This window comes from Nycticebus coucang, chromosome 12 (assembly GCF_027406575.1).
Source record: "Nycticebus coucang isolate mNycCou1 chromosome 12, mNycCou1.pri, whole genome shotgun sequence".
Lineage (NCBI taxonomy): Eukaryota > Metazoa > Chordata > Mammalia > Primates > Lorisidae > Nycticebus > Nycticebus coucang.
Window position 1 is genome coordinate 72,777,944 of NC_069791.1, and position 26,013 is coordinate 72,803,956.

The window sequence follows — 26,013 nt, forward strand, 5'->3', positions numbered from 1 at the left end:
TTGCCTCAGCCTCCCGAGTAGCTGGGACTACAAGTGCCTGCCACAAAGCCCAGCTATTTTTTGGTTGTAGTTGTCATTGTTTGGCAGGCCCAGGCTGGATTCGAACCTGCCAGCTTTGGTGTATGTGGCTGGTGCACTAGCCGCTTGAGCTACAGGCATTGAGCCGCCCTATCCACCTTTCACTGCCCACTGAAGATTCTGAGAAATCCATCATCAGAGGGTCCCTCCCCTCATTCCTAGCCCCAAAGTCTGGGATGCTCTGCCGCATCCCCAAGACCAGCCTCCTCTCCTCACACTGTGCCAGGCCTTGGCCAGGCCAGGCAACACCCTGGGCAAGCCTCTGCCAGCTGTGGCTGTACCAGCCCCTCCCTCACTGGCCTAGTCTCAGAGAAAGTGCAAGAGTCTTCTGGCAGCTGCCCAAGCTCCCCAGAGAGGCTTGACAGTTGATAGATTGCAACAGCCCCCAGGCCTGCTGGGAACTGAAAATGTAGGCAGCAGCCGTAATTAGAATGGTGTGGGGGGCACTGGGTCTTTCTGGAAACATCTAGACACTGCCTTTCTGGGAATCCATTTCTAAAAACCCATGTCCAAACTGCCCCATTCCCTAGACCTGTGGTTTCTGGCGGGCCTCAGGGGCTATCCCACCCCACATCACTGCTGAAAGGGGACATCCTCCAGCCCCTCCCACTCTGGTTATCCAGCAGAAAGAATCTGTCTAGCTGGGGAGTCTGGGGACCTGGATGTCTTTGACTTTACTATCTTGGCCAGTAGCTGGCTCCTGTGACTCATCTTCTGCTTCTGTACAATGAGACCGGCCGACTGGATGTTCTGTAAAGCTCCTTCCAGGGCCATGAATCAACAATTCCTCCCTTACACTTCCCCTCCTCTCTGATGTCCCTGCATTACCTCATCCTGAGCCTAAATGCTGAGGTTAGTGGTGACAGATTCTCTGCGTAACCAAACTTTAATCAGGCTCCAGAGCCTCTTCCTGGGCCACTCTAGGTACTTCCTTGTGAAATCCAGTTTTAGCAAAGTTTTGCTAAGTTGCTTTAGAAAGAACCGCTCACCCTGAGACCTGATCACCTTTGAGATCTGATCACCCTTAAGATCTGATTGGGTTCCTCATCCTCCTCCATCCCCAGGGCTGTGTGTGGTCACCCTGGCCTGTTTTCAGCTAGAATCCTGCTAGGTGGGTTTAGCCAGAATCCCCCTTACCCCTAATGTGATCCCTTAGTCATTTCCTACCCACTGACTGCACCCTGCTCATTGGCTATAAATTCCCACCTGCCTAAGCTGTATTTGGAGTTGAGTCTAATCTCATTCCCCCACTGCAAAATCCCAATTGCAGTGGTCTATGTACTTATTATGCTGGTCTTCAATGAAATCTTCCTTACCATTCTTTAACAAATGTCATTGAATAATTTTTTCTTTTAACAGTGGAGACAGGGGAGGGGAGGACTTGGGGACACTCACCAGACTTGAGATGTGGACATCCCCTCCTGTCAGCCAGCTAAGCCTGGGTGTGACTTGGGGCTGCTTTAAAAATTAGAGTATGATGAAGAAAAGGGGTAGGTGGGGACAGAAGTCCCCCAGGCCTTTAGGAGATAGAGGTTCCTGTCCTGAGATGGATTTGGAAGCCTCAGAAAGCAGGTGGTGGTGGTGGTGAAGGTGGGACGCCCTGAGGCTGGGACACCTCATGTTCTTTGTCTGCTGAGATTACATGTAGGTGCTTGGTCATAGGGCCAGTTTGCTGAACACTCTTAGCTGAGAAAGGCAGACGGGAGGCCAGAGTTCTTCCAAAAGCATCTCAGAGAGGCAGGGGAAGTGGGGGATATTGGCTGGGATACCCAAACTAGGCATATGCGCTGTAGTTTGTTGCCCTAGGTCTCAGGCTGTAGGAAACTGAGGAGAAAGGGGAAAATACAGCCAGGAAAACAGGAAACGGAAAGCCCTATCTGGCCTCCCAGATGCAATGTGTTAGGAACAGAATGGTACTTCCCTGGGGACCACGAGAGGACCAAACCAGGAAAGCATGCCCCAGGCTCAGGATTCTTTTTTTTTTTTTTTTTTTTAGATTTATTTATTTATTTATTTATTTTTTATTTTTTTTTTGGTTTTTGGCCAGGGCTGGATTTGAACTCGCCACCTCCAGCATATGGGACCGGTGCCCTACTCCTTGAGCCACAGGTGCCGCCCCAGGCTCAGGATTCTTAGATGAGAAATGCCCACATCCTGGGGAAAGGTCCCCCCACCTCCCTTTTCTTACTCCCCTAAGGTGGGATTGGCGTTTCCTGTTTTCCAGTCTACCTTCCTGGTATTTTTCCCTTTCCCCAGAGCAGAGTTCATTCTGTGGGAATGAACTCACCCTTCCCTGGGTAATGGGTACCCCTTCCCCAAGTAGCCAGGGAGAGTGCTGAGCACGTGGGCTTGAGGATTCTAGGCTGGGACGGAGCCTCCCTGAGGCAGCAGGATTCAGTCCGGGCATGTTAATTCTGGCATCCTCACTCTCTGTCGCCCTCTGGTGTCTTCTTGCCAACACCACGCCTGGCCTCTGGTCCCACCCTCCCACCCCACCCCCATCCCGCCAGGTTTCTGGAACTGTTCATCCCCTGGCTCCCTCTTTCACTCATTTATTCATTCAACAAGCATTTCAAAGGGGCTTATTTGGGGGATGTGGAGGTAAAGTAGACATGGCCTGGCCTCCAGAAGCTCAGAGCTTTAGGGAGAGACATGCTAACAATGAAATGACTGGAACAAGAGCAGCCCTAAAACACAGGCTCCCAGAGGAACCCAGAGAAAGGGTTCAGCCCAGCGGGGGATCAGGAAGGCTCCATGGAACAGGAGGTAGCTGGGTTGGGCCTCAACCAGTGAGCCCAACTGAGCCCGTGGAGGTGGCAAGGGTGTGAACAGGGTCCCGCTGGGCAGGCATGTGCTAGAGTCAAGTGCAGTGATGGGAGATGAGCTTGGAGAGCCAGCAGGAGCCAGGGATGGCAAATTCCAAAATTCCAGGTGGAGTCACTCAGACAGCCTTTCAAGGCCCATGAGGGAGTGGTCATGGTCACAGGACACAGGGTCCACAGGCAGGGAATTGTTTCATTCATTTAATACTGTGTCCTCTGAGCCCAGAGCTGTGCTGGGCACATGGTAGATACTCACTAAGTACTTGTGAGATAAGTGAGTGAATGGTCAAGTTTACAAGTTAGAAATAGCAGGAGGGACTGGAGAGGGCAAGATGGAGGCCACTGGTCAGTGTGGTGGTTGTGGGACCAGGAGCTGAGCTGGGAGAGGAAGGAAGTCCTGTCTTGGGGCAGCCTCACTGTGGGTGCAGAAGAGGTAGCCTGTTGGGCTGGGCAGTGAGGGAAGGTGCTGGGGTGTGGGGGACAGCACAGCTAGGCAGCAGCTTTTGAGGCCAATGCCAGGCTCAGTGTGTGACAGGCTGAACTTCATGCCAGCCTTTGGGTGTGTTTCGTGCCACCCAGGAGATGGCATCTCCAGAGCAAGGCCAAATGTGCCCTTCTGTAGCTCCAAGCCCTTGCTGGGGCCCAGTTTTGCTGAACTTGTCTAAAGGGTTAAACAGATCACCAGGGCTTCTTTAAACAGCTTCCAGAAATAGAGTCACTGGCCAGAAGCCATTTCAGGTGCCCCTTGTAGTTTTGGGGAAAAGAGACTGGAAAGGGGTTGTGTGCAGGCACAGCCCCAGGCTCTGGGGACTGGACAGAGGATACCTCCCAGGTCACGGCTCTCACAGAGAGGAAAACCTGGGCCATGTTGTCTGCACTCTCAGCACAGGTGGAACCCCAAGGGCCCCAAACAGCTTTAGAGGGCACATAAGAGCCTATGCTACCTGCCAAATCATGGGCATGTGCACATTGTTTTGGTAAAAGGGTTCTTGGCCTTCATCAGATTCTCAAAGGACATGTTTAAAAAAAACAAGAGAGGAGATACAAGGTTATAATCCACCACTCTAAGAAAGGGAAAAGAATAAGAAAGAGGAAGAGGAGAGAAGAAAGAAGGCAAGGAAAAGGAGAATTTGTGTATTTCCTTAGATCTAATAAAAGAAAGAAATACAAAGGGAAGCTGGGCACAGGGGCTTGAGCCCATCATCCTAGCTACTGTGGAGGCTGAGGCAGGTTCAAGATCAGCTTGGGTGATACAGTGAGATCCTGTCTCTAAGAAACAAAAAGAGGAAATCCAGTATTGTAAGGCAGACCCTCTCTTAGAGCCTAGCCAGGGCCAGGCACTTGGTGTTTTCTCTAAGTGGTCATCTTTTGAATCCAGACCTGTGTCAGCCACCTTGCCAATATTTCATTTCCACTCTATTTTAGTCCTGTGTGTCAAGACAGCTGCGAAGTGCCAGGATTCATACCCATGTGCTCGCAGCTGTGTCTTGGACACTCTGGAACAGGGTACCATATAGTGAGGTCCTCTGTGTGTCCACCCTGGGCCTCCTCCCTCTACCTTGTTCCTGGGACACCCCTGAAACTAGGCTAGGAGGAAGGTCTCCTTGGGTCCGTTTTCTTCCCCACTGGGCCATTGGAAGGCTCTGGTGGGGGATGGACACCCTGGGCCCTATTCCTCTGTGCCAGCTCTTCTCTTTGGGGTCTCAAGGAAGAGTCTGAGCCCTTTCTATTCCTTAGAAGGAAGAACCCCAGGACCCCCACCCTCCTGAGTCTCCCCAGGTGACCACATTCACAGAGTCCTGGTCTTACCACCTATTATCCGGGCACCGAGGGTTTTATTAGAGTTCAATTTCTATCCGCACTGCGGAATAGATAGGAACCCGGATCAGACTCCAGCCCCCACCCCCACCCCAGAGCCCAGGGCATCTGCCCAGCTGGGCCAAGGAAGACTTTGTGAGATCCCTGAGGGTCCCAGGAGGAGGGGGCTGGGAGCAGCAAGAGAGGAAGGAGGCATTGCTTCTGCTTAAATGCCCCAGCCTAGACCCTCCCCTCCTTTCCAAGGGCTATACCACCCCTTCCATGGGGAGCCTGGGCTGACTATGGCTCCACTAAACCCCAGGAGGAGGTGAGGTGCACCCTCAGGCAAGCCTCTATGTCTGTGACCCTGGGCCGCCATTGGGTCCAAGTCCCAGACCCCTGTACAGGTTGCACTCTCTGATGGGGCTGGGGTGCTACTGACCTGTACCCCTCTCTTCCTGCTCCCCTGGGCCTGCTTGGTCACTGGACTGCATTGCTTTTTTTCTCTTTCTCACAGATGCCACCTCCATCTATCCAGCTTTGAATGAACCCCTTTTGTCAGATGCAAATGACACTGTATCCCTCACCTCTTGTCATGAAGAAGGCCTGGCCTTGTGGCCTTGGCCCAGGGCATTGGGTGAGGACTGGAGGGGAGAACTTGGCCTGGAGAGGTGGGAACAAAAGTGAGCTCCCTGGCTTCCCAGGCTAGGGCATGGGGGCCACCCATCAGGGTTCTCCTGGGCTAGAGGAAGGGCTTGGGGAGGGTGCGGGACCAGCACCAACCCTCAGTCAAGGTCCTCCTGCAGCCAGCTCAGAAGGATGCAGCTCCCCAACATGGCTGGTACACCAGGGTTAGGGCATTCTTCCTGCTGTCTAGCTTAGATCCTGCCTGTTGTACCATCTCCTCATCCTCCCAGTGATGGGAGTAGAGGGTTCTGCAGAGTTGGAAATGGGAAGGGGAGGCTCCCAGGTCTGGCACCTTTTAAGGCGTCCCTGGGTACACTGAACTGAGGTGAAGTGATAGCAGGATATGGACTCTCATGCCACCTGCCAGCAGCAGTCCCTAGCTTGGAGAGCTGGCATCAAGCAGGAAGGGGGACAGGGTGTTTCCTGTGTTCGCAACGGCTCTTTGTTCCCTGGACATGGTAGGTAGGCAGGAGGTGAGGGTGGATACCCTTTAGAAGCAGTACAATCTGGAAGCTCCTTGTTTGCAGGGCACCCACCCTCAAAGTCTTCCCTTGTCCCATCTGCCCATGCGCTGGCCCCAGGGCCTCTTTGTAGCCATGGGGGTGTGTGGTGCAGCCCCCCTTCACATTGTGGTCCTAAGACTTGCCCCTTGCCTCTCCCTGTGCCAGGGGGGCACCAAGTTGGGTATATGGGCTCAGAAGCCCCCACTCTCAGAGCTGCTCCGGCTATGATAGCTGGGACTGGGGGTCCGGGAGGGGCTGCGTGTACGGCTGCGGGTCCCATGACTGCGACTGCTGTAGCTTCCGTGGCTGTGGCCAGGGCTGGGGCTGCGGCTGTGACTCCGGCTTGAGTAGTCGCTGCTCAGGCAGCTGGAGGAAGAGGAGGGACTGGGCCGGTAGTATGGGATAGGACGCTTTCGGGCACTGGTGAGAGGAAAAGTGGATTACAGACCATTCTTGGCCAGGAGCTCTACCCATCCTGGGCCCTCACTTAGGCCCCAAGCCCCATCCCAGCAGTGGCCAGTGCTTCCTGCCTCAGTTTCCTCAGAGCCCTAGCCTTAGAGAATTTAAGTCACTGTCACTTGCCAATTCCATATTGATCATTTGTTTTTCCTCACCTGTCTGCAGAAAAAGGGGCCCAAAATTTTCCTAATCTGAGTTTGTAGTGATAAATATTTGTTGAAATAATGAAACTTATAAACATCAACCAAGCTAAATGGTGTCCTCTTTGCATGGAAGTGTCTATGAAGATGGCCCAGCCCTGTTTCTCTGTGCCTGTCCCCCAGGCAATCAAGGATTTTGGTTTCTTGAGTCCCTCAAAAGGAACAAGGAGGGGACCCCTGGCCACTGCTGCTGGTGCCCGAAGCTGGCCCAGTCCCACCGGCCCCAGTCTATACTCAGCTACCTCCCGTTGGCCCGGAGTTAGTGCGAAGCAGGAGGCTACAACCCAGAGAAAAGAGAAGACAGTGGTTAAAGGGGCAACAGTTCCCCATGTCAGGGTTAATTCTGAGGAAGAAAACAGGTGTGCATTAGTGGGAGGAGGAGGCAGCTTGAGAGAGGGGCTGAGTAGGTGCCAGGTAGAAAGTTTTGGGGGTGGGTCTGGCCATCTTAGGACACCAGCCTGTGGTTAGGGTCTGTGAACTGTCTGGGGCACATCCCAAGCCTGGTGCTCTGTCCTTAAGCTCTGGGGTGAGGGGAGAAGGCAGGGCCCTCTCCTCCCTCAGTGACCTGGATTGCCAAGAACTAGGAAAGACCACTTTGAGGATCATACTCTGCAGGAGCTGAAAAGATGCCCTGCTTAGTGTACAGATGCAGCAACCAGGACCCAGAGAGGCACACAGATCTTCCAAGGCTGCCCAGCAGGGCAGTGGCAGAGCTGGGCTCAGTACTTTGTCTGTGGCCCTCCTCTCCCTGCGCTGGTAATCCAGGGCTTCAGGGTGATTTCCACAAAGGTAGACCATAATCTCACCTGGAAACCCAGGTCCAGCCCTTTCAAGTCCTAGCAGAGAAGCCCTGATCATAGTTTTTGCCACATCAGCTGCACTCTGGGCTGTGTGGGGGAGTGGAGGGACAGGTTCCTCTGCTTACTGCCCCAGAGACCAGACTGCTATGCCCCCTCCTCCAATTCCCCCAGTTAGTGAGAAAAGGAGAGGCAGACAGACGACAGCTGACCGGAGCCAGACCAGCTCACATGGGCATCTCCACGGCAGCCTGTGGAGAGGGGTCCACCTGGCCCCCAGGCTGGCCACAGGCCACTCAGCAGGCTGGACCTTGAGATGAAGGAGAAAAGGAGACATCATTGTCCAGAGGTGGATGTGGGGGGAAGGGCAGGGCTCCAGAGGGGTGGCTGGAATCTTCCAGAGCTGAACTCCATGCCTGCTGCTGCCCAAACAGACCCAAATGCAGACCCCTGTCCCCTCCATGGGCCCTTAGGGTCCACTGGGGGCCTTTGCCTTCTGAGGCCTCTGCCACCTCTCTCTCTGACCATTCATCCCACCCTGCACCTCCAGTTCCAGCCCCATCCTCAGTGAGCCCTGAGGCCCCCGCTGGGCAGGGAACCCACCTGCTCCCCTTCAGCTCTCCCACCCTTCGCGCACGCCAGCTTCAGTCGGTCGTCTAAGAAGGGCCCCTGGGGCCGAGGTCTCGGTACCAAGCCAAGCCTGCGGCCCCAGCCCTGCGGCCCCGCCGACCCCAAGGCCCCTGCGTACCTGGTGATGCGCCGCGGCTCCATGAAGCTGGGCGAGTCCCGGCGCCGCTTGCGTATGGGTGAATAACTGCGGGAGCGGCGCCGTGAGCGGGCGGCCTCGGCCTCGGCGTGCCTCGCGCGGCCCTCGCTGTCCTTGTCCCTGCGGGGGCAGTCTCTGGTGAACACGCTGCCTGGCCGCCCAGCTCCGCAGCCGACCCCTCCGCTCGGTCTCAGGCGTCGGCGGGGCGGGCGGGCACTCACCGGCCGAGGGTTTTCTTGGGCGACGACGAGCGGCTGGCACTGCGGGGTCTCGTCTCCGGGGAGCGAGAGCGGGATTTGGAGGGCGAGCGGCTGGAGCTCCACGAACGTGGGTGGGGGCCTGGGCTGCGCGAAGAGCTCTTTCCCTCTGCGCCGCCGCGCCTGCAGTGAGCTCCTGGGGACGTAGAGGTGCTGGCAGGCCGCGCACGCGGGGGCCGCTCCTTCGCCCTGGAGGAGAGCAGGGAGGAAGGTGGGGGGCTATTCAGCGACCCCAGAAGTGGCATCCGGGAGGGGAGGGTTCTGTGGGGGTAGGAGATTAGTGGGGGGGGTCAGGAAGGGGCCCCAGTGTGTCGGAGTGGGGAGAGTGATTCGTGACGGGGGAGAGCACTGACTGGGCAATCAGTGCAAGGGGAGCTCAGTAAGGGGAAGGGGGGCTAAGTGGAGGAAGGGCGCTAGTGGAGTGGGGAGAGTGATCAGTGAACTGGGGAGCCCAGTAGGGGAGAGAATGTCCCATGGCTGGAGTGATGGTGGGGAAAGGAGAATTCCACGGGGGAGGGGCAGACATCCAGTGGTGTGGGAGTGGTGGGGAGGATCTGTGAGGGGAAGGGGAACTGGGGGTGTGTCAGGATCAGTAGGGACAGGAGCTCCTTAGGGAGAGGAAGTGGGGGAGGAGAACTCCACTTGGTGGGGGGGGTCCGACTAACCGTTTCCCGTGGCTGTCTTGGCCTCGCTCTGAGCCGGAGCCGGGCTCAGGCCCGGGGCCAGGGGCGCCACCGCCGCTCCCCGAGTCGCTGCTGGAGTGGGCCCTGCTGAGCGAGCGCGACGAGCCCCGGGGGGGCGCTGGCCGGGCGCGCCGGCGGCCCCTGCGTCTGGGCGCGGACGCGGAGGACCGCGAGCGCCGCCGCCGCCGCCGCCGCCGTCGCCGCCTGGTCGCCCCGCCCGCCGCGCGGCCTCCGCGGCCCTGCGACGACGGCGCCGAGCGCGGGCTTGGGCTCTGCTTCCCCCGCGCAGGCGGCGTGGGTGCGGCGGCTGCTGCCTTGTCGCGGGCCCTGGGCGAGGGCGAGCTGGGCTTCTGATGGAGAGAGAGGCAGAGAGGGCGCGGAGGGGCGGAGAGGGAGAGAGAGAGCGGCAGAGACGCGGGATAGAGCAGAGAGGTCGAAGCAGAGACAGGTGGAAGCAGAGAGAGACAGGGAGAGAGAGGGCGAATGCAGAGACAAGTGGAAAGGAGAAGAGAAGAGAAGGAAAAGAGAGAAGAGAAGAAAAGAGAGAAGCAGCGAGGACAAGAGCAGAGGCAGAAAGAGGACAGATCAAGAGGAGAGAGAGAGTGAGGGTGAGAGAGCAAGCGGGTGGGGTGGGGGGAGAGAAGGAGAGAGGGCTTTCACCGGGCCCGGGCCGAGGGCTGCCAGTCCCGGAGCATCGCACACACGGTTCCCCGCGCCTGCCCTGCCTCTGCCTCTCCTGAGTGTCCACCTTCTGGCCTCAACAGTGCAGCTCATGCAAGGTTCTCGGCATGCAAAACACAAGAGGGACGGAGCGGTGTGGGGGGAGCTGGAAGGGAGGGGTTCCAGGACAGGCACCGCTAGCACTGCCCCCCGATGGGTCGGAGGATTCCCGGCAGAGAGAAGAGAGAGCCGCACCGGGAGTGGGGCTGGGACCAGCCCACCAGGCCAGGCCCCCAGCGCAGGGGTGTGGGCGAGGGGATGGAGGGTCACACAGCACACAGATGGGGTGGGGACGGGGTAGGGGGGACAACTGAACTCAAAACTGAACCGAAGAAAGGGAGGAAACAGAAATAAAAAACAAAATCCACAAATGTCATTAGATACCAAAATCAAAAACAATGTCTCATCTCCTGGGGAACCTGCCAGTTTTCTGTTAATACTTTTCTTTCTTTGTTTTCCGGCCCTGCAGAGAGCTGTGGAGCTGTCAGTAGTACCCGACTGTCTTTCTGTTTCTCTCTTTTCTTTTTTTTTTTTTTTTCCATTTTCTTTTTTTTTTTAAAGTTCTGATTTTAAGTCCCTCTTGGTTAATGTCCACTTACCAATAAAGTGGCACTTCCTCCTTTAGTAGGTAAGGTGTGTAAGAAAAGGGAAAAGTGTGGTAGCATAAGTTCATCATTAGATTCACAAAAATGCAAGAGAGATAGAGATAGAGAGAGAGAAACGCAACCACCCCATTCTAAGCCTGGATGAGGCTGTGCTGCCTCTGGAGGAAGGACTGGTAGCGCCCGGCTCCTGAATGGGCACCTCTTGGGTGACTGCTGGATAGAGATGGCAAATGTTTTTCCAAAAGTGGAGTTAGGACGCAAGGATGGGGATACAGAAAACCAGAAAGGGCACCTGGCACATCAAGAGCCCTGGCTGGGAACCAGGAGTCTGGGAGCCTGCGGCTAACTCACCAAGGGACCCTGGCCAAGTCACTTCTGCCTTCTGGGCCTGTTTCCCTGTTCACAAGGGCAGAGGGCTGGGTTTTCCTTCCCTGATGTCCCTTCCAGGGAAAATGTTCCAGTATTCTCTGCATGCCCTTGGCCACCCTCCCAATGCCCCTTCCTGTGCAGAGCTGATTCCCCCCACTTGTCCTGGGACCTCCATCTGATAGCCGCTGATTGTACTTGTCTGTTTATAGGTCTATTCCTCTCCCCAAACCCTCCAGTCGCCACCACCAACTTGACTGTGTATACTTCCAAGACAGATTTGGTGTCTGATTCAGCTCTGTTTTTATCACAGAACTTGGCACCTAGTAAGTACCATTTGGTGAGGAAGGAAGGAATGCCTTCACAGGGCCAGGGCCAACTAGGGAGTCCCAGAAGCAGGGTGAGGTTCAGACCAAGCTCTTTTGGTCTGTGGAGCTGTCAGTAGTACCCGATGGATGAGAGGACAACCTTGCTGTCACCCCTCTGGGCACCTTGCTGCCAGGTACTGGGAGGAGAATGGTTTCCTTGGCATAGCCCTGGGCATTTTCTACTGAGGGCAAAGTGGTGCCCAGGCCACTCTCTGTAAGCCTAGATTAGAGGGTGGAGCAGGGTGGGCCTGGGGGGGAGTCAGGAGGATTGGCAGCTGAAGCAGCCAATGAACTCCAGCCATAGTGGTGACAGCAGTTGCCCAAAGCCCAGGGGACCATGAAGACCTCTCTTGGGAGAGCCTGGTTGCTCTGTTTGGGTCAGAGACAGCCATAGGTGGGCAGAGTGGATATCACCTGGTGTTGTGGTATCCCTTTGAGCCCCCCTGACTCTCCTGATTACTCTCCAGCTCACCTAGGCTAGGAGAGTAAGAGGCTGCGTTGTTCAACTATGACACCTCTGAGATGGCAGTTCTGTTCCTAGTAGACATCACCAGAAGACCCTTGGCTGCACTAACACATACCCACTCCACCCTGGCAAACGGCCAGTGCCTCAGTGCTTCTGTGTCATTTAGCATTCTTTTCTGTCAAGAGGAGGCCAATAAGAAAGAAATCTCCAGAAGCTGCATATTTGCAGTGTCTGGCCCGTACCCTTATACTCTTGTCTAAGAGTGTAAGGTGAACAGACACCATGTGGGAGCCAAGGCCTGGTAACCCATAACCTAAGTGGTCACTGAGCCCCTCCTTCAAGAAGACTTTGCTTGCTTCTTTGGTCAGGGGGGCCAGCAGCAAATGGGCAGACCATTAAACTTTGGAATCAGGACCTAGATTTGTGCCAGCTACTTCTGACTCAAAGGAAGGGGCCATCAGTGGGAGAGGAAGATAGGAGCCATTCTGTTCCTTCCCACTGTCAGGCTGGGAGTGAGATAGGAGTGTTAGCAACACAAAGGGTCTGGGTAGTGGCTGCCTGCTTCCATCATGGTGCTGCCTCAAACATGGAGGTCTGAGCTCCCAGCCCAGGTTCCCTGTGCTGACCTGGATGCTTCCTGTCTGGTGCATCCTGGGATCCAACCTTTTCCCCATTTCCTTCCAAGCTACTGACCTGCCATAGCCATAGATGATAGTCACTGGCCAGGTGAAACACTTTGGAATCAGCCCTGATGCAAGTGTGCTCTGAAGCCTTAAGGAAGTGACCTAGCTCCAGGGACCTCAGGCTCCCTATTGGTAAAATGGCAGTACATGGAGTCTTTGCTGGTCGGGCCAGTGTAGGGGCTGGGAGGTTTTTTCAGCACGCTGACTCATGGAGCACACTGACTCACAGACTGGTCTCACAGACTGACAGGGGTGGAGCAGTGTAGGAAGGCCTGGGCCCCGTGAGGTGTCCTCTGGGTGACAGGATGCCAGAGGATGGGAGCAAGACACTGCTGGGTAGGGTGGCAGATGGGGCCAACCTCATGTCCCTCTCTACCTATCCCTCCAGGAGGCCTCAGGAAACAGTCACCATGATCCTGCCAGAGGCTGCACTTGTCCTCACCTTGGCTGGGTCTTATTCTTCCCAGTAATTGAGAGAAGATCCAAGGCCAAATACTATGGGATTTCATAGCCTAACAGGACTGTGGTGGCCAGAGAGATCAAACATCTCCTCTAGGAAGCCTGCTTTTTGTGACCCTTATTCCTCTTGCTTGGGCCTCCTGCCTGCCTCCCTCCCATCTTCCCCTCCACCCCACTAGCCTGGCTCATGCCTACTGCTCTTCCATCCTCAATTCTAGATGCCTCCTGCAGGGGCCTCTCTTGACCTCCAGGCTGAGCCCCTTCTGTGATCCCACAGAAAGTCCTTCCATTCCTTTAGTGTGGCCTCTCTCCAGGGGTTACCTTGGAGCAGATCTCCTCACCCACACTTTAGCTTATCCACTCTCATAATGCTGAGGGACCTTTGTCAGTCCTCCAGCCTGAGGGGAAAGGAGGGCCACACATCCAGGTCCACTTGCCTCTCTCTGACACCCAGGTGGGCTCTAGCACAGAGAGGAAAGGCTAGCATATGTCTGTTTAGTGTATGTATGAAAGAGCGAATGAGGGACCTCCCTGCTTCCAGGAGACCTTCAGCTCATTGGTACCACTTGCTACCTGACATATTTTCTTTTGCTCACATAAGAAATTTTTGAGGGCCAAGGAGAAAAAGACAATGGCAACAAGTAGCAAGGTGCTCACCTGCTCCTGGTACTCTGAAGGTCAAGAACAGGGAAGTACCTGAGAGGCATCCCTCAGCGGCTCAGAAAACTACTGCCTCTAACTCAGTGTTCCAGGTCCCACTGGTGGGTCCCTTGGCATGTCAGGAACTCCTCAGGGATGGAGCCTCCACTCCCCCATAAGGCTGGAACAGTCCCTGCTATAAAATCAGTAGCACTTTCTTCCTTTCTGAAGAACCACTTCCCACCTGCCCTCCCGGGTTGAGTAAGTGAGCTCCCAAGCACCTGCCCCTGAGATAAACCCAGGGTTGGGGTGGGGGTGAATAGTGGGGTCTTTTCGTTCAAAGTTGAAGATGGAGGGGCCCCCCCACCATAGTTTGGGGCACTGAACTTCTGTAGCTGCTCCTAGGTTTAAAGGGCAGTTTAAAGGGTAGGGGTAGAGACGTGGAGTCCCAGGGGGCCTTCCTCTGACTCCAGTACCCTCAGCGTGGCTAGATGAACACTGGGCTGCGAGTCACAAGTCTTAGGACCTAGGCCTGGTTCTGCCCTAATACCCTGGGGGACCCTGGCCTTTACTGACTGTCTTTTCTGCATCGTTCTGCTTCAAGGGACCACATTAAGCTGCTCAAATTCAGAAGATGCAAGGATACTGGAGGGTTGAGAGGGCCCCTGTCTGGGTCAGGCCTACATGGGGGGCAGGCGAGCTAAGCATCCACTCCATCTGCCAAATGACTCCACAGAGACTTTGCTAAGTAGGCCTCTAATTCCAGCACCTAATTCTGGCCAGCTCACTCCCCAAAGTTAGTCTGTCATCACACTCAAAAGGTGGAGCTGTGAGGCCCAGTCCTGATGCCAGTTGTTGCCCCAGAGGCTAGCAGCTCCTGACCCAAAGCTTGGTCCTGCTGCCAAGGAAGAACCCATGGCAGCCCAGAGTTCAGTTTAGCCAGCAGGCCCCAGAAGGTGGGATGGCCTCTTCCCTGGTGCCTGACCTCAGCCAGAACTCCCTCCAGGATGTGGAGGCCAAGAGGCCCAGCCCAGGCCCCTCTACTGCTGCCTATTGCCCAAGTGGGCCCCCGAGGGCCAATGGGGTGACCAAAGCCCCAGAGACTGGCAGGGATGCAGGGCAAGGGGCTTAGCAGCTGCTCCAGACAACAGAAATCAAATTGGCTCAACCGTGGCATACAGTTCAGGAAGGGAACACAAACTTGGAATGCTAAACCACACAGAAAGGCATTCAGACAACAAAATGAGAGAGAAGGAGTAAAGGAGGAGCCTGGGGCTGGGAGTTGGGGGTGGAGAGGGAGACGGAGGGCAGGGTGGGGTGGGCGGGAAGGAGGGAAGATGATCTAGAATTGTCAGGGAAAGTCAAGAAAACCAAAGGACAAACTGGGAAACAGTTTTGCAGCTCATTTGAAGAAAGTGCAAATTACAAATGAGTAGTCACTAAAATAAATAAAGAAAAGGAAGGAGAAAAAAACCAACCAGAGCAAGATTGAGAGAAAGAGAAAGAAAACCACATTCAAACCAAGCAGAGTGGCAGAGCTTATCTGGAGATGGGTGGGGGCGAGCGCACAGCTGAGCTGGGATACCTACCTTCTCAGTGGTCAGGGACGGGAATGCAATAATAAAAAAGAAAAGAAGGTCTCCGCATTGGGAATGCAGAACGGGGGAAAAGACAGTGACCCTGAACTCCGCTCCCCCTCTGAGCTAGCAGATGGGCAGCCAGTGTGCAGTGTGGCTTTTGATCTAGTCCCAGGGATGTGAGGGGGCTCTGCCCAGCCATTTCTGTTTGCCTGTTTTTGTTTTTTTTAAACTATGGGCTCCACTAGCCAAGCTTTCCTTAACTCTTTAAACAATAGAAAACCTCCAGAGGGCATGCAGGAAGCAGCTGATGGAAGCAGAACCACGTGGTGGGCTACGAAGGGGCTGGCAGCATGAGAGAGAGATGGAGAGGAAGAGAGAAAGTGACAGAAGGCAGACAGAGACAAAAACTGGGAGGGAGGGAGAAAAAGAAACAGAAAGAAACAATGACAGAAGGAAACTGAAACAGAGAGGCAGGAAGAGAGAAAGGTGCACCCAGACAGAAAGAGAAGAGCAGTTTAAAGAAAGCAGATCAGATGAGGGTGAACAGGGACATGTGCATTTAAAAGGGAAGACAATCACAGATCCAATTTGGAGTGATCCTGCTGCAGAGTAACCACTCCTTTTCCCCTTGGCTTTATGTAATGTTAGCAAAATTCATCCCTCTTCTTTCCTGTCTTTGACCTGGGAAATAACAAGAACATCCTGGAAGGGGCAGTGCCTGTGCCTCAAGGAGTAGGGCGCCAGCCCCATATGCCGAAGGTGGCGGGTTCAAACCCAGCCCTGGCTAAAAATTGCAAAAAAAAAAAAAAAAAAGAAAAGAACATCCTGGAGGAAATACCAGCTGTCCCCTCCTCTTCCGACTCCCTCCTCCTTCAGCCATGGTCACTGCTTTTTCCTGAGGGTAGATAGTGGGGAGGTCTGGGTAAGAGATCAGGGATTGGGCGACACCTGTGGCTCAGTCGGTAGGGCGCTGGCCCCATATACCGAGGGTGGCGGGTTCAAACCCGGCCCCGGCCAAACTGCAGCCAAAAAATAGCCGGGCGTTGTAGTCCCAGCTACTCGGGAGGCTGAGGCAGGAGAATCGCTTAAGCCCAGGAGATGGAGGTTGCTGTGAGCTGTGTGAGGCCACAGCACTCTACCGAGGGCCATAAAGTGAGACTCTGTCTCTACAAAAAAAAAAAAAAGAGATCAGGGATTGCCTCGATTAGGGTACTTCTTGGGGCCACCCTAGGCTGCCCATTATGGTATAAAATTTGGTCCAGGAGGAGAGGCAATGCTCATGGGGCTTCTGTGCCACCCTTGACAAACAGTGGGTGTCACCTCCAAGTCTCCCCGATACCTCTAATCCTGGAGACAGGTAAAGCCAAGGCAGGTGGTCCCACTTCTAAGACTGCAAACTTGGTACACCCTCTCTGGCTCCAGTGCTGGGCCTCCAGGAGGACAAGGCTAGCACCAAACTGTACTCTTGGGGGCTGATGGGGAGACTGGTGAAGGTACCAGGTGAGACTGGGTGGAAGAGTTTGCCCCATGAGGTCTGCTCAGCATCTTAGTCTTCTCTCCTGTGTGGTTCTGAGCAGCTCCCCACTCTCTGTGCCTGATTATTTATCTCCCCATATGTGTGTGAACAGTGAGGACTTAGGGTTCCTTGAGTTGCTGATGTGGTAGTCACATAGAATGGGCTTCTGTAATGTGGGGGCCACCTGTACCCGAGTGTCTTGGTGTGGGCAGACCCCAGTCCAGGGCATGGAGAGAGCTAGCAGCAGATATCTGGAGGGGTCTGCAGGAGGAAAGCAGTTGGCATCCATCTCCCAAATTCTCCTGCCTCTCAGGGCTCTGTGAGTGTGCTTTCCATTTTCTGCCCTCTCCATAGTTTGGTTGGGGGTCTTGAGGTCAGATTCAGGGGCTGGAGTCTACCACTAAAAAATTATATGACTCCAAGCTGGTCACTTGACCTGTCTGAGCTGCAGTTTCTCTTTCTGTAAGCAGCAGAGCCCAGAAATCCTTTTGGCATTCACCTATCAATACCTGGGATGGGACAACACAGAGACTCATTGGGAGCCACCACCCACTTGGCCTCAGTCTCAAGACCAAGAAGAAATTTTTCTCTTGCCTGGAGTGTCTGAATTGGAAGTCTTTACCTTAGCTAAACTCCCTTGGGTGCCTTTAGACCCCTCCTTCAGGTTTCCTAAGGATCTGAGATCTGACATTGACAGTACTGAGTAGCCTGTCCTCTTCATTGTTCCCATCATGCCCATCTATTTTATACTAAACTGAACTGAGAAGTCACAGTCAGCTCCAGGAAACTGGGTGACCCAGAACAAGTCTCTTCCCCTCCTTAGTTCTCCCATTTTCTCTCCAAGATTCTTTATAGATGGGGACACAGTGGCACAGTCTGCACCCCTGTTGTTTAATTTAGAGGCTGAGGCAGTTCCAGCATGTGCTCGGGGTTGAGGGCTGGCTGCTGCTGGAGGCGTGGGAGTCATTTCTTTTTAGAGTTATCTTCCCTTTTAAATTCAGATTATAAAGGAAAAAAGTCTGATATATATATATGTGATTAATGTTCACTTGAAATTCAGAAACCATATCTGCATTAGGAGGAAAGATTACAACAGTAACACACACAAAAGCAAAATTCAAGAACAACATAGAAGATAGAAAAAAACCCAGAGAGATAGTTTGCATTTCTGTACATTACAAAAGGGGAAAAAAGATATAATAAAGGAAAAGGAAATACAAACAAAAACAAATAACAGAAAAAGTTATATAAACGTCCCACCCTCTTCCCTTGCCGGCTAAACAAGAAATGGAATTACAATATTACCACGTTTCAAATGGGAGGCTAAAAAACAAACAAAAACATAGATGGGGTTAAAAAATGTTGAGCTTTTCTTTTTTCGTTTCTCTCTCTCTTTTTTCAAAGGTAGCATCCAAGAATACCACCCCCAGTACTTTTTCCCAGAGACTTTTTTTGTTAATGGTAAAGTCTGTGCCCCCAACCCCTATGTCGCCTCTCCAGATATGAACAAATACTAGCCTCATTTAATTCTTTGGAAAGTCTTTACAAGAGGGGATCTGAGTGTGGGTTAGGGCCTGGGGTGCTCTGAATGAAGTCTCAGATTTCCCAGGACCCATAGGGATAGGTTTGGGGAGGCTGCTTGGAAAGGAGTGACAAAATGCTGTCTCCTGGAAAACTCCCAGGGCCATGCCAAAATAGAGTACCATTTTGGGAGGAAGACAAGATTGGGGTGCTGCCGAGGCTCCCTCCCCAAGGCTGGACGCTAGCTTCCCTTCCCCAAAGGCCTTCTGCATGGAGACTCTACCTAGTTGCTGTGGCCAATTTATCTGCACATATCCAGGGCTCTTTGGTTGGGGAGAGGGCAATTGCTCAAGCCAATGTGGCCAGAGAGGGAACCAGAAGAGGAGTTCTGGTTCAGTCTTGGCTTGAGAGAACCCGTATCTCTGGTCTTTGGGGAGGCCCCAGGAAGATGTGAAGCTCTCCAGAAGGTGCCATGGGCCCTTTACCCTTAAGGTTCTGTGCCCACAGGGGTGGGTGTCCCTTATCTGGGTTTGCCCATCCTCTCCAGTCCTTGCCATGGCTAGCGTCAACTACTTCTGTGTACCCTCTTCCACTTCCAGAGGACAGATCTGGGAACATCAGTGTAATCTTCCCTGCAGCACCCAACCATACCCCCTGGAGCCCAGGAGCCTGGTGCCTGGTCCAGGTGGGACAATCTAGAGACAGATGATGTCCTTAAATAAAAATTAACCTGAAGAACAAGAGCCTATTTTCAGCTGCTCTTGTCTTTCCTGAGGCCATGAGAGTAAGAGTGTTTGAGAAAAGAAAGGGAGTGAAAGGAAACAGCCAAAAATCAAAATGAAACTGACCAACACGTACATGTTTGCTGCTGAGACCTGAGGTCTGGAGAGGGCAGCTTTCCCCCTCCCTGCTGAGGCTTCTGGGGCAGTCTGCGGGCCTGGGGAGGGACCTGCAGGCCTCCCACCCGAAGTTCCCCGTGCCCACCCAGTCAGCACTGCAGTCCCCTCTCTCTGATGGGCCTCAACTCAGTGCCCTCAAGACAACACGGGGGTGTGGAAGTTCCCAGGTCTGGAAGATTCCCCACCCTGGTTCAGCCTGTCCACCTGGGCAATGCTGAGAAGCCTGATTTCTCACCCAGGCTCCCTCACACAGCCTGTCCTGGAGGATGGGTGGGGACAGTTTGGGGGTGGTGGTGCCAGTGGTGGGTGTTTCTAAGGGAGTGATGGACTCAATAGGAGTGGGCACTCTTGGAGTGTCTTGAGGGGACAGCTATGGAAAGTGGAGCCTGCAGGTGGGAGACACCTGTCTAGGTGTGGGCAGCTTTGGGCAAAGATTCCTCTTGAAGCAGAGATGGTAGAAATGCAGCACCCTCAGTTGGCTGCTGAGGGCTGAGATGGGGGAGGACTCTCAAAGGGGAGAGGCCAGTGAGGGGTTGAGGAAGGGGCAAAGGCTCGGTGGGGAGAAGGAGGCTCAGGGCTCGCCCAGGGCAGATCCTGTCCCTTGAATCCTGTTTCTGACTGGGACTCCTACCAATCAATGTCCATGCCCCTCCCACCCCAATATGACCTTGGTTCTTCCCCAGCTCTATAGCGCCCCGGGTGGTCAATCCTTCTCTGGCCTTTAGTTTTCCAAACTCAAGGATGGCTCAAGACTGCAGGTCCCCCTCACTCTGACTCTAGGGCCAGATGGGTGCAACAGCTGAAAGCACTCCCCAGGGCTCCAGTGCCAAGATGCCCCGCGCGGGGGTAAAGGGTGTGGTCACAGGGGAGGGAGGAAGCGGCGGACCCCGAGGGAGGCGTGCAGCGCCCCCGCCCCGCCCCGGGCGCACTCACCGCGCCCTGCCCCTCCAGAGACCGCCGCCCCGCACGGCGCAGCCCGCGGCGCGGGAACCCTACGCAAAGCGAAGCGTACGTACATCCGGCGGACTGTGCGCTGAGCCGGGGCGGCCCCCGTGCGCTCCGCTCCGCTGTCTGCTGCCGCCGTTCTGCTGGGGCGACCCCCATTCGCTGCCACCCGACGGGGAAGGCGACCGGCTCCCGCTGGACCGCTGGCTGCCCGTCTTCCGCCCGTCGTCTCGGTGCCTGGGGCTCAGCCTGGGGTGTGGGACGGGGAGGCATGGGGGGACCCGGTGGTGGGACGCCCCCTCTGCCAGGGGCACCTCCGGGTTACGGGTGAAGATCTACCTGCCACCTGCCCTTTCTCTGGGCTCGGAACCTCTTCTGCTTAGGGAGAGTTTGACCTGAGGGAGCCAGCAACGCACTGCCTCGACTTCTAATTCTGGCCTGGGGAGCCTTAGGGCATCTCTTCCTCCAGATGGGCGCCAGCTCACGCTTGGTAAACTCACCGATTGTCACCAACCCGCTCTCCTGGGAGTCGGCAAGCCCCCTGCTTCTTCCCACCCCAAGAGAAAGGCAGCGGCGCCGCCTCCTGAGCCCTCCCAGCGCCCCGGCCTACCTGCTGGGTGATCTGGAATCGCTGTAGTGGGAAGAGAGGGAGGGACTGTGGGAGCTGCCGCTGCTGTGGCGATGGGACCTCCGGCCAGGGGACTCCGTGTGAGGCCTGGCATAGGCGAGGGAAATCAGCCTATATCTAAATTCTGTCCCCACTCCCACCCCGTGGTCCCCTAGTTGCCTAGTCTCTTCACAGGGATCCCAGTGGAGGCTGCTGAAAACCACTGCTGACCATCCCCTACCCCAGTCTCATACAAGGAACATTAACTGGTTGGTATTGGCAGCAGCGGGTCCGTGTGGATCACCGGTGAGAATTAGGAAAAGACCCCTTTTACTCTAGACAGCCCCAGCCCCCCAAGACTTCCTTCACCCCTCACCTGGTGCTCTTGTGACCAACTAGTGGTGGGTAGGGGTGGAAGGAGAGCGGTGGAGTCACAAGGACTGAGCTTGGAAGGACCCTGGCTTGGGAGGCAAGAGGCCTGGGATCCAGTGCCTGCTCTGCCACTGACTCATCCTGGGCTCTTGGCTTCCTTTCTGGGTCTTAATTTTGCCATCTGGGCAAGGGGGACAGAATGAGCTGCCTTTGAGGGCCTGATTCTCTGATTCTAAAAGGCCAAGTTTTCTATGCAGGGAGAGGGTGAGATGGCATGGAGAGTAGGAAGAGTGCTTACCTTTTCCTCTCTTTGTTCTTTTCTTTTCTTTTGCTCTTGGGGCTTCTTGATCTGTAGAAAGGAGAGACAATAGTGATGGGGTAGCCTGGGGGAGTGGGTCATGGCCTTCAAGCCTAGCTGTGCCCAGGTATGGATCTGGGATTTGTTCCTCTCTCAGGCCCGAGCCTCGCTGGCTGGCAAGGACTTGATCATCTCATGCCACTGCTTTGGTTTCTCTCACTCTTTCCTTGTCCTGTATGTCCTGGCCCATGATCACTTCCTGTCTGAGCCCTAAATGGAGACCCCCTCTAGGAGTGCCATGGGTGTATGGCCAGGCCCCAGAAAGAAGGGGGGTGTTGTTTGCAGTTCTGGAAGCCTCAGGTTTCAGGTCCGGGCCAGGTGGAAAGGGTGACTTCCCCTTGCTGTCTGGCATAGATCTTGGGACCAGCCCCTTGATGAGCAACTGCATTTGGGCTGGCTGAGCCTCCCATGCTCTCAGCCTGTGGCCCAGCTTTGGTCAGTCATGAGGGGGTTAGGAAAGAAGTGTTTTCTTCTATTTTTTTGCAGTTTTTTTTTTTGGCGGGGGCTGGGTTTGAACCCACCACCTCCAGCATGTGGGGCCAGTGCCCTACTCCTTTGAGCCACAGGCAATACCCAAGAAATGTTTTCTATCTGGCATGATATCCCTGCTTTTTTTTTTTTTTTTTCTCTTGGGCTTAAGATATTCTCTTGCCTCAGCCTCTCAAATAGCTGGGACTACAGGCGTCTGCCACAACACCCAGCTATTTTTTTGTTATTATTGTCATTATTGTTTTAGCAGGCCCTGGCTGGGTTCGAACCCACCCAGCCCCGGTGCATGTTGCCGGCACCCTAACCACTGAGCTACAAGTGCCGAGCCAACACCTTTGCTTTATTTGTTTATTTATTTTTTGAGACAGAGTCTCAAGCTGTCACCCTGGGTAGAGTGCTTTGGTGTCAGCTCACAGCAACCTCAAACTCGGGCTCAAGCAATTCTCTTGCCTCGGCCTCCCAAGTAGCTGGGACTACTGGTGCCTGCCACGCCTGGCTACATTTTTATTGCAGTTGTCATTGTTGTTTGGCAGACCCAGGCTGAGTTTGAACTTGCCACCCTCGGTGCATGTGGCCGGTGTCCTACCCACTGAGTTATGGGTGCTGCCCACCAACACCCCTGCTTTTGAGTGACATTTCTGGCTCTCTATCCAGGGCTGCCCTGCAGCTTCCCAGACCATTCGCCTGCTCTCCGTGGCAGACCCCAGCACCTTGACTGCCTTGACTTCTTATGCCTCTGAAGTCTGACCCACCCCTAATTCCACCCTTTCAGACACCACCAGATCCCTTCAGTCCTTCTGACCACAAAATGAATGGATGCTAAGAAACATGGAAATGTCCTTCCCACAGCAACAGCATGAGTGAGGGGCAGACCAGGGAGGCCAAAGATTTGGGTACTGGAGCTCAAGTCACCTGCTTTGGGCCTCAGTCTCTCCATAGGAAGCTGGTCTGGCCCTAACTAACTTCTAGGTCTTTTCTAGGCCTGCTGAACAGGCCAGAGGGTGCAAGCTGATGTGACCATGGGGAGGTGGGGTGGGAGTGGGGGTTGCCCACACTGTCTTATGGGCACTGGTGGGGGGAGGGAGATGGGAAATTGGGGAAAAGCGGAGGGGAAGGATTAGGTGTTTATTAAGGCTCCTCCCCTACCTGTCAAATGGCTGAGGGCAAATTCCCAGTGTGGAAGGGATTGGGGACTCTGCCTCTCCTCAGGGCTGCTAGGAGGAGGTCTGGTGAGAATGTAACTGTCCCATGACTTCCCTCTCTGCTAAGATTTCTACCTTCTCAGCAACCCTTTGTCCTTCCAGGCCACCACTGCCTCTGCTGGGCTTCTGCCTTTCACCTCCTGTCACCTGTACCCCCTCACTCTGAACAGGTCACTGCCCTACTTAGAGCCCCATGCTGGCTCCCAACCTCCTGGCAATCAGGCTTGTCAGTGTCTGGCAGCTCAGCTTCTGTCCCCCAGAAGATCTACCCCCAACCACAGCCCACCCACCCCATCTCCTACCCATGGAGTGTATCCAGGTCATGGAGGTCCTTCTGCCTGGCAAGCCCTTTCCTAACAAATTCAGGGTCCTGATGCTCTGCCTTCCTAGCATGTGGCTTCAGAGATGCCTCTTGGATACTGGATATGCTATCTGTCTAGAAATTCTTGGGGTCCCCACATCAAGGCTGACTTGTGGGGCAAGTAAGAGTTGAGGGTTGCTCTTCTCCTACCACCCAGGCCCCTGACCTGCCTGGCTCTGGGCAGGAGGCCCTGGAGTTGGAGGGTGAGGCCTGGGATCCCCCTCACAACCCCCCTGAGTTTAGTCTCTGAAGGTATCACTAGCCTCTGTCCACATCCTCCACAGAGCACTACTCACCTGTGCCGTCTCTTCCTCCGGGACCCAGAATCAGACCTGTAGGTGATAAAGGAGTTCTCTTGAGCCTGCCTTGGGTGGCCCGAGGGACCCCTATTCATGGGCACAGGGCCTGAGCCTTTGGAAATAAGAGAAATTTAGGGTGGGGGCAATCAGGGTACCTGTCTCGGCGGTGCTTCTTCATACTCTTTTTCTTCTTTCGCAGGGGCGATGAGCTCCCACAGCTGTGGATATAGGGGTGGACTCTAGTGAGCTGGGTAGGGGAAGGGTGGCTGGAAATGGATGGGCAGGCTTGGGTGTCAAGGCTGGAAAGGGAACTCTAGGCCATGAAGTCCAACTGCTCCGTGTACAGAGTGACCTGAGGCCCTGAACATCACCAAGGTCACTTAGGGGAGTTGATGGTGCTGCCTATATCGTCCCCTTCTCACTCTTTTATCCCCTTTGGCATTATAAGCAAGGATGGGTTCCAACTCAGAGGTTACGGGCTCCAAAGGTGGGATTTATGGCCTCTTTGAGGCAAAGCTGTCATGCTGGCAACATCTAGGACCAGGCCTCTTGCCTCTGGGGGATGGTCTTGGAGTCTTTCCCACCCACAGACATACCCTCACACCCCAGCCCCATTCCCACCTGGCCTGGCCAGCCCTTGCCCACCTTTTTCACTGACCTGCACTCAGACTCTAGTCTCCTCTTTTTGCTGAGAGTAGATGCCAGCAAGAAAGGACAGACGGATGGACAGGGTTAGTTGGGGCCCAAGATGCTTGTGGGGTTTTCACTCAGAACAGGGAAGTGGGGAAATAGAGATGGGGAGATGGCAGATAAGGTTCACCCAAGTCCCTCCTCCCTGGGCCCCTCACACTCAAGGTGGGTGCAGGGCCCCAGGGGAGGTTAGAGGGGAGCACAGGGGCCAGGTCAGTGGTGTCAGTTTTTGAGGACTTAATGGAGGGGCTCACTGAGGGGCGGGGTCTGGTGAAGGAGCGGTCACAAGGGGGAGGGGCTTGTGAGGGGGCGGGCACTTAGTTGTGGCCAGCTGAGGGGGGAATCCACTAAGAGGAGGGGCTTAGAGGGGGCGTAGCTCACAAGGTGACTACTCGTGTGGGTGTCCTGTGCCCCCCACCTAGGGACCACACTCCAACCGGGGCCCGCTACCCTCCATGTTCCCTCTCGCCAGGCGCAGCTCTCACCGGCTTCTGCGGTGGCTGCCTTTCTTTTTCTTCTTCTTCTTGGGAGGGGGCGATGCCGAGCTGCTGGACCAGTGCTTGGTCCTGTGCAAGAAGAGCAGGGAAGATGGTTAGCGGGAGCGCCTCCGTGGGCTTTCCCCGGTCCCCCCCCACCGCGGGGGCCTCTGACCTGTACCCCCGGTGCCCGCGGTAGCAGGCGGCCGGGCAGTCGCAGTCCACCGGGCCGTCGTCCTCGTCGAAGGGCGCGTACTCGAGGCCCGGTTCGGCGCCTTCGGTCAGCCGCGGGGTCTCCGCCACGCTGCTGGCGACAGGAATGCTCACCACCCACCTCCCGACGGCCTTCAGCCGCCCTTTCCTCAGCGTAGTGCTCTCAGGGTTGGAGCCTTGAGGGTCCCCGGGTCCACAGGCTGTGGGGGCTTGGGGGCGGGTTACTCGGCAGCAGGATGTGAAGGCACTCTACTCTTGATCCCGCGCCCGCTGAAGGGCCAGGCGGAGATTCGAGGGAAGCACTGGGGCGCGTTCCTTATAGGTTCCCAACCTCACGGTGCAATATTTTGCAAAAGAGAAAAAGGACAATGGAGCCCTGTACTTACCCTCACCCTTCTAAGTTCTCCCCCCTCAGTGCTTCCCTTTCATTTCCCTCAGTCTCATTCATTGAATCCCTCCCTGTCACGGGTCCCCCTGTGTCCCTTAACTATGCTGTCCTCTTCCCGAAGCCTTCTCCCATCCTTTCTTTACCTTACTGCGCTCCCCTCCGCCCCCACTGGTCTCTGTCTTTGCTTCCCTGGCTGTCGCAGACCCCGAGCCCTCTCCCCCGCTGAATGCCTCCCTTCCCCCATTCCCCTCCTTTCCTCTGGCCCTGGCTTGGGTTTCTGAAATATTCATAGCTTCTCCTCGCCTTCTGGCTGCAGCCTCCTCGTGGCGCAGCTAGGCTCCTGTAACGCTGCTGTCCTCATCAATCACAGCCGGGTGGTGCAGGGTGCAGGCCTCCCATGCTCCCCATCCATCTTGCAGAACTCTCTTTTTCGCTCAGCAGGGATTGGCTGAGTCCTGTCCCTGCTCCTAGCTGTGGAGCCCCCAGCCATCTTCTGCCACAGACGTTTGTTCCCTGTGGGCCCTTCTCAGAGTACTTTCCCTCTAGAGGCTGCTGGGCTTAAGGCAAAAGCATGAGCTTTGAAGCCTCAGACAAGCACTCATTATGCATTGTCTCTGAGTTGCTGTGACCTGTGGCCTGTCATGCTCCACTGTGAGCCTCTTCTCCAAGATGAAAGTGACAACTATGTTCTCTCTCCCAAATTGCTGGGAGAATTTGCTGAGGTTGTGGGTGTTGTGCAGCT

At 55.1% G+C, this 26,013-nt stretch overlaps 1 protein-coding gene across 6 annotated transcripts in view; it reads right to left on the bottom strand.

The window, feature by feature from the left end:
• Positions 1-2,643: 2,643 nt before the first annotated feature.
• Positions 2,644-26,013, bottom strand: part of SRRM3 (serine/arginine repetitive matrix 3) — a 59,487-nt gene continuing 36,117 nt past the window's right edge. For 2 of the 6 annotated variants that reach the window (XM_053557472.1, XM_053557473.1), the window contains exons 4-16: positions 24,846-24,977; positions 24,680-24,760; positions 24,163-24,192; positions 23,660-23,722; positions 23,502-23,537; positions 21,094-21,144; positions 20,427-20,531; positions 19,888-20,065; positions 9,032-9,399; positions 8,331-8,555; positions 8,092-8,229; positions 7,575-7,653; positions 2,644-6,307 (exon numbers count right to left, since the gene is read on the bottom strand). In XM_053557472.1, the coding sequence (XP_053413447.1) occupies positions 6,110-6,307; positions 7,575-7,653; positions 8,092-8,229; positions 8,331-8,555; positions 9,032-9,399; positions 19,888-20,065; positions 20,427-20,531; positions 21,094-21,144; positions 23,502-23,537; positions 23,660-23,722; positions 24,163-24,192; positions 24,680-24,760; positions 24,846-24,977 (1,684 nt within the window). In that variant the 3' untranslated portion in view covers positions 2,644-6,109. Of the gene's footprint in view, positions 6,308-7,555; positions 7,654-8,091; positions 8,230-8,330; positions 8,556-9,031; positions 9,400-19,887; positions 20,066-20,426; positions 20,532-21,093; positions 21,145-23,501; positions 23,538-23,659; positions 23,723-24,162; positions 24,193-24,679; positions 24,761-24,845; positions 24,978-26,013 lie in introns of all 6 variants that reach the window. The other 4 variants (XM_053557474.1, XM_053557477.1, XM_053557475.1 and 1 more) reach the window with 4 other exon arrangements.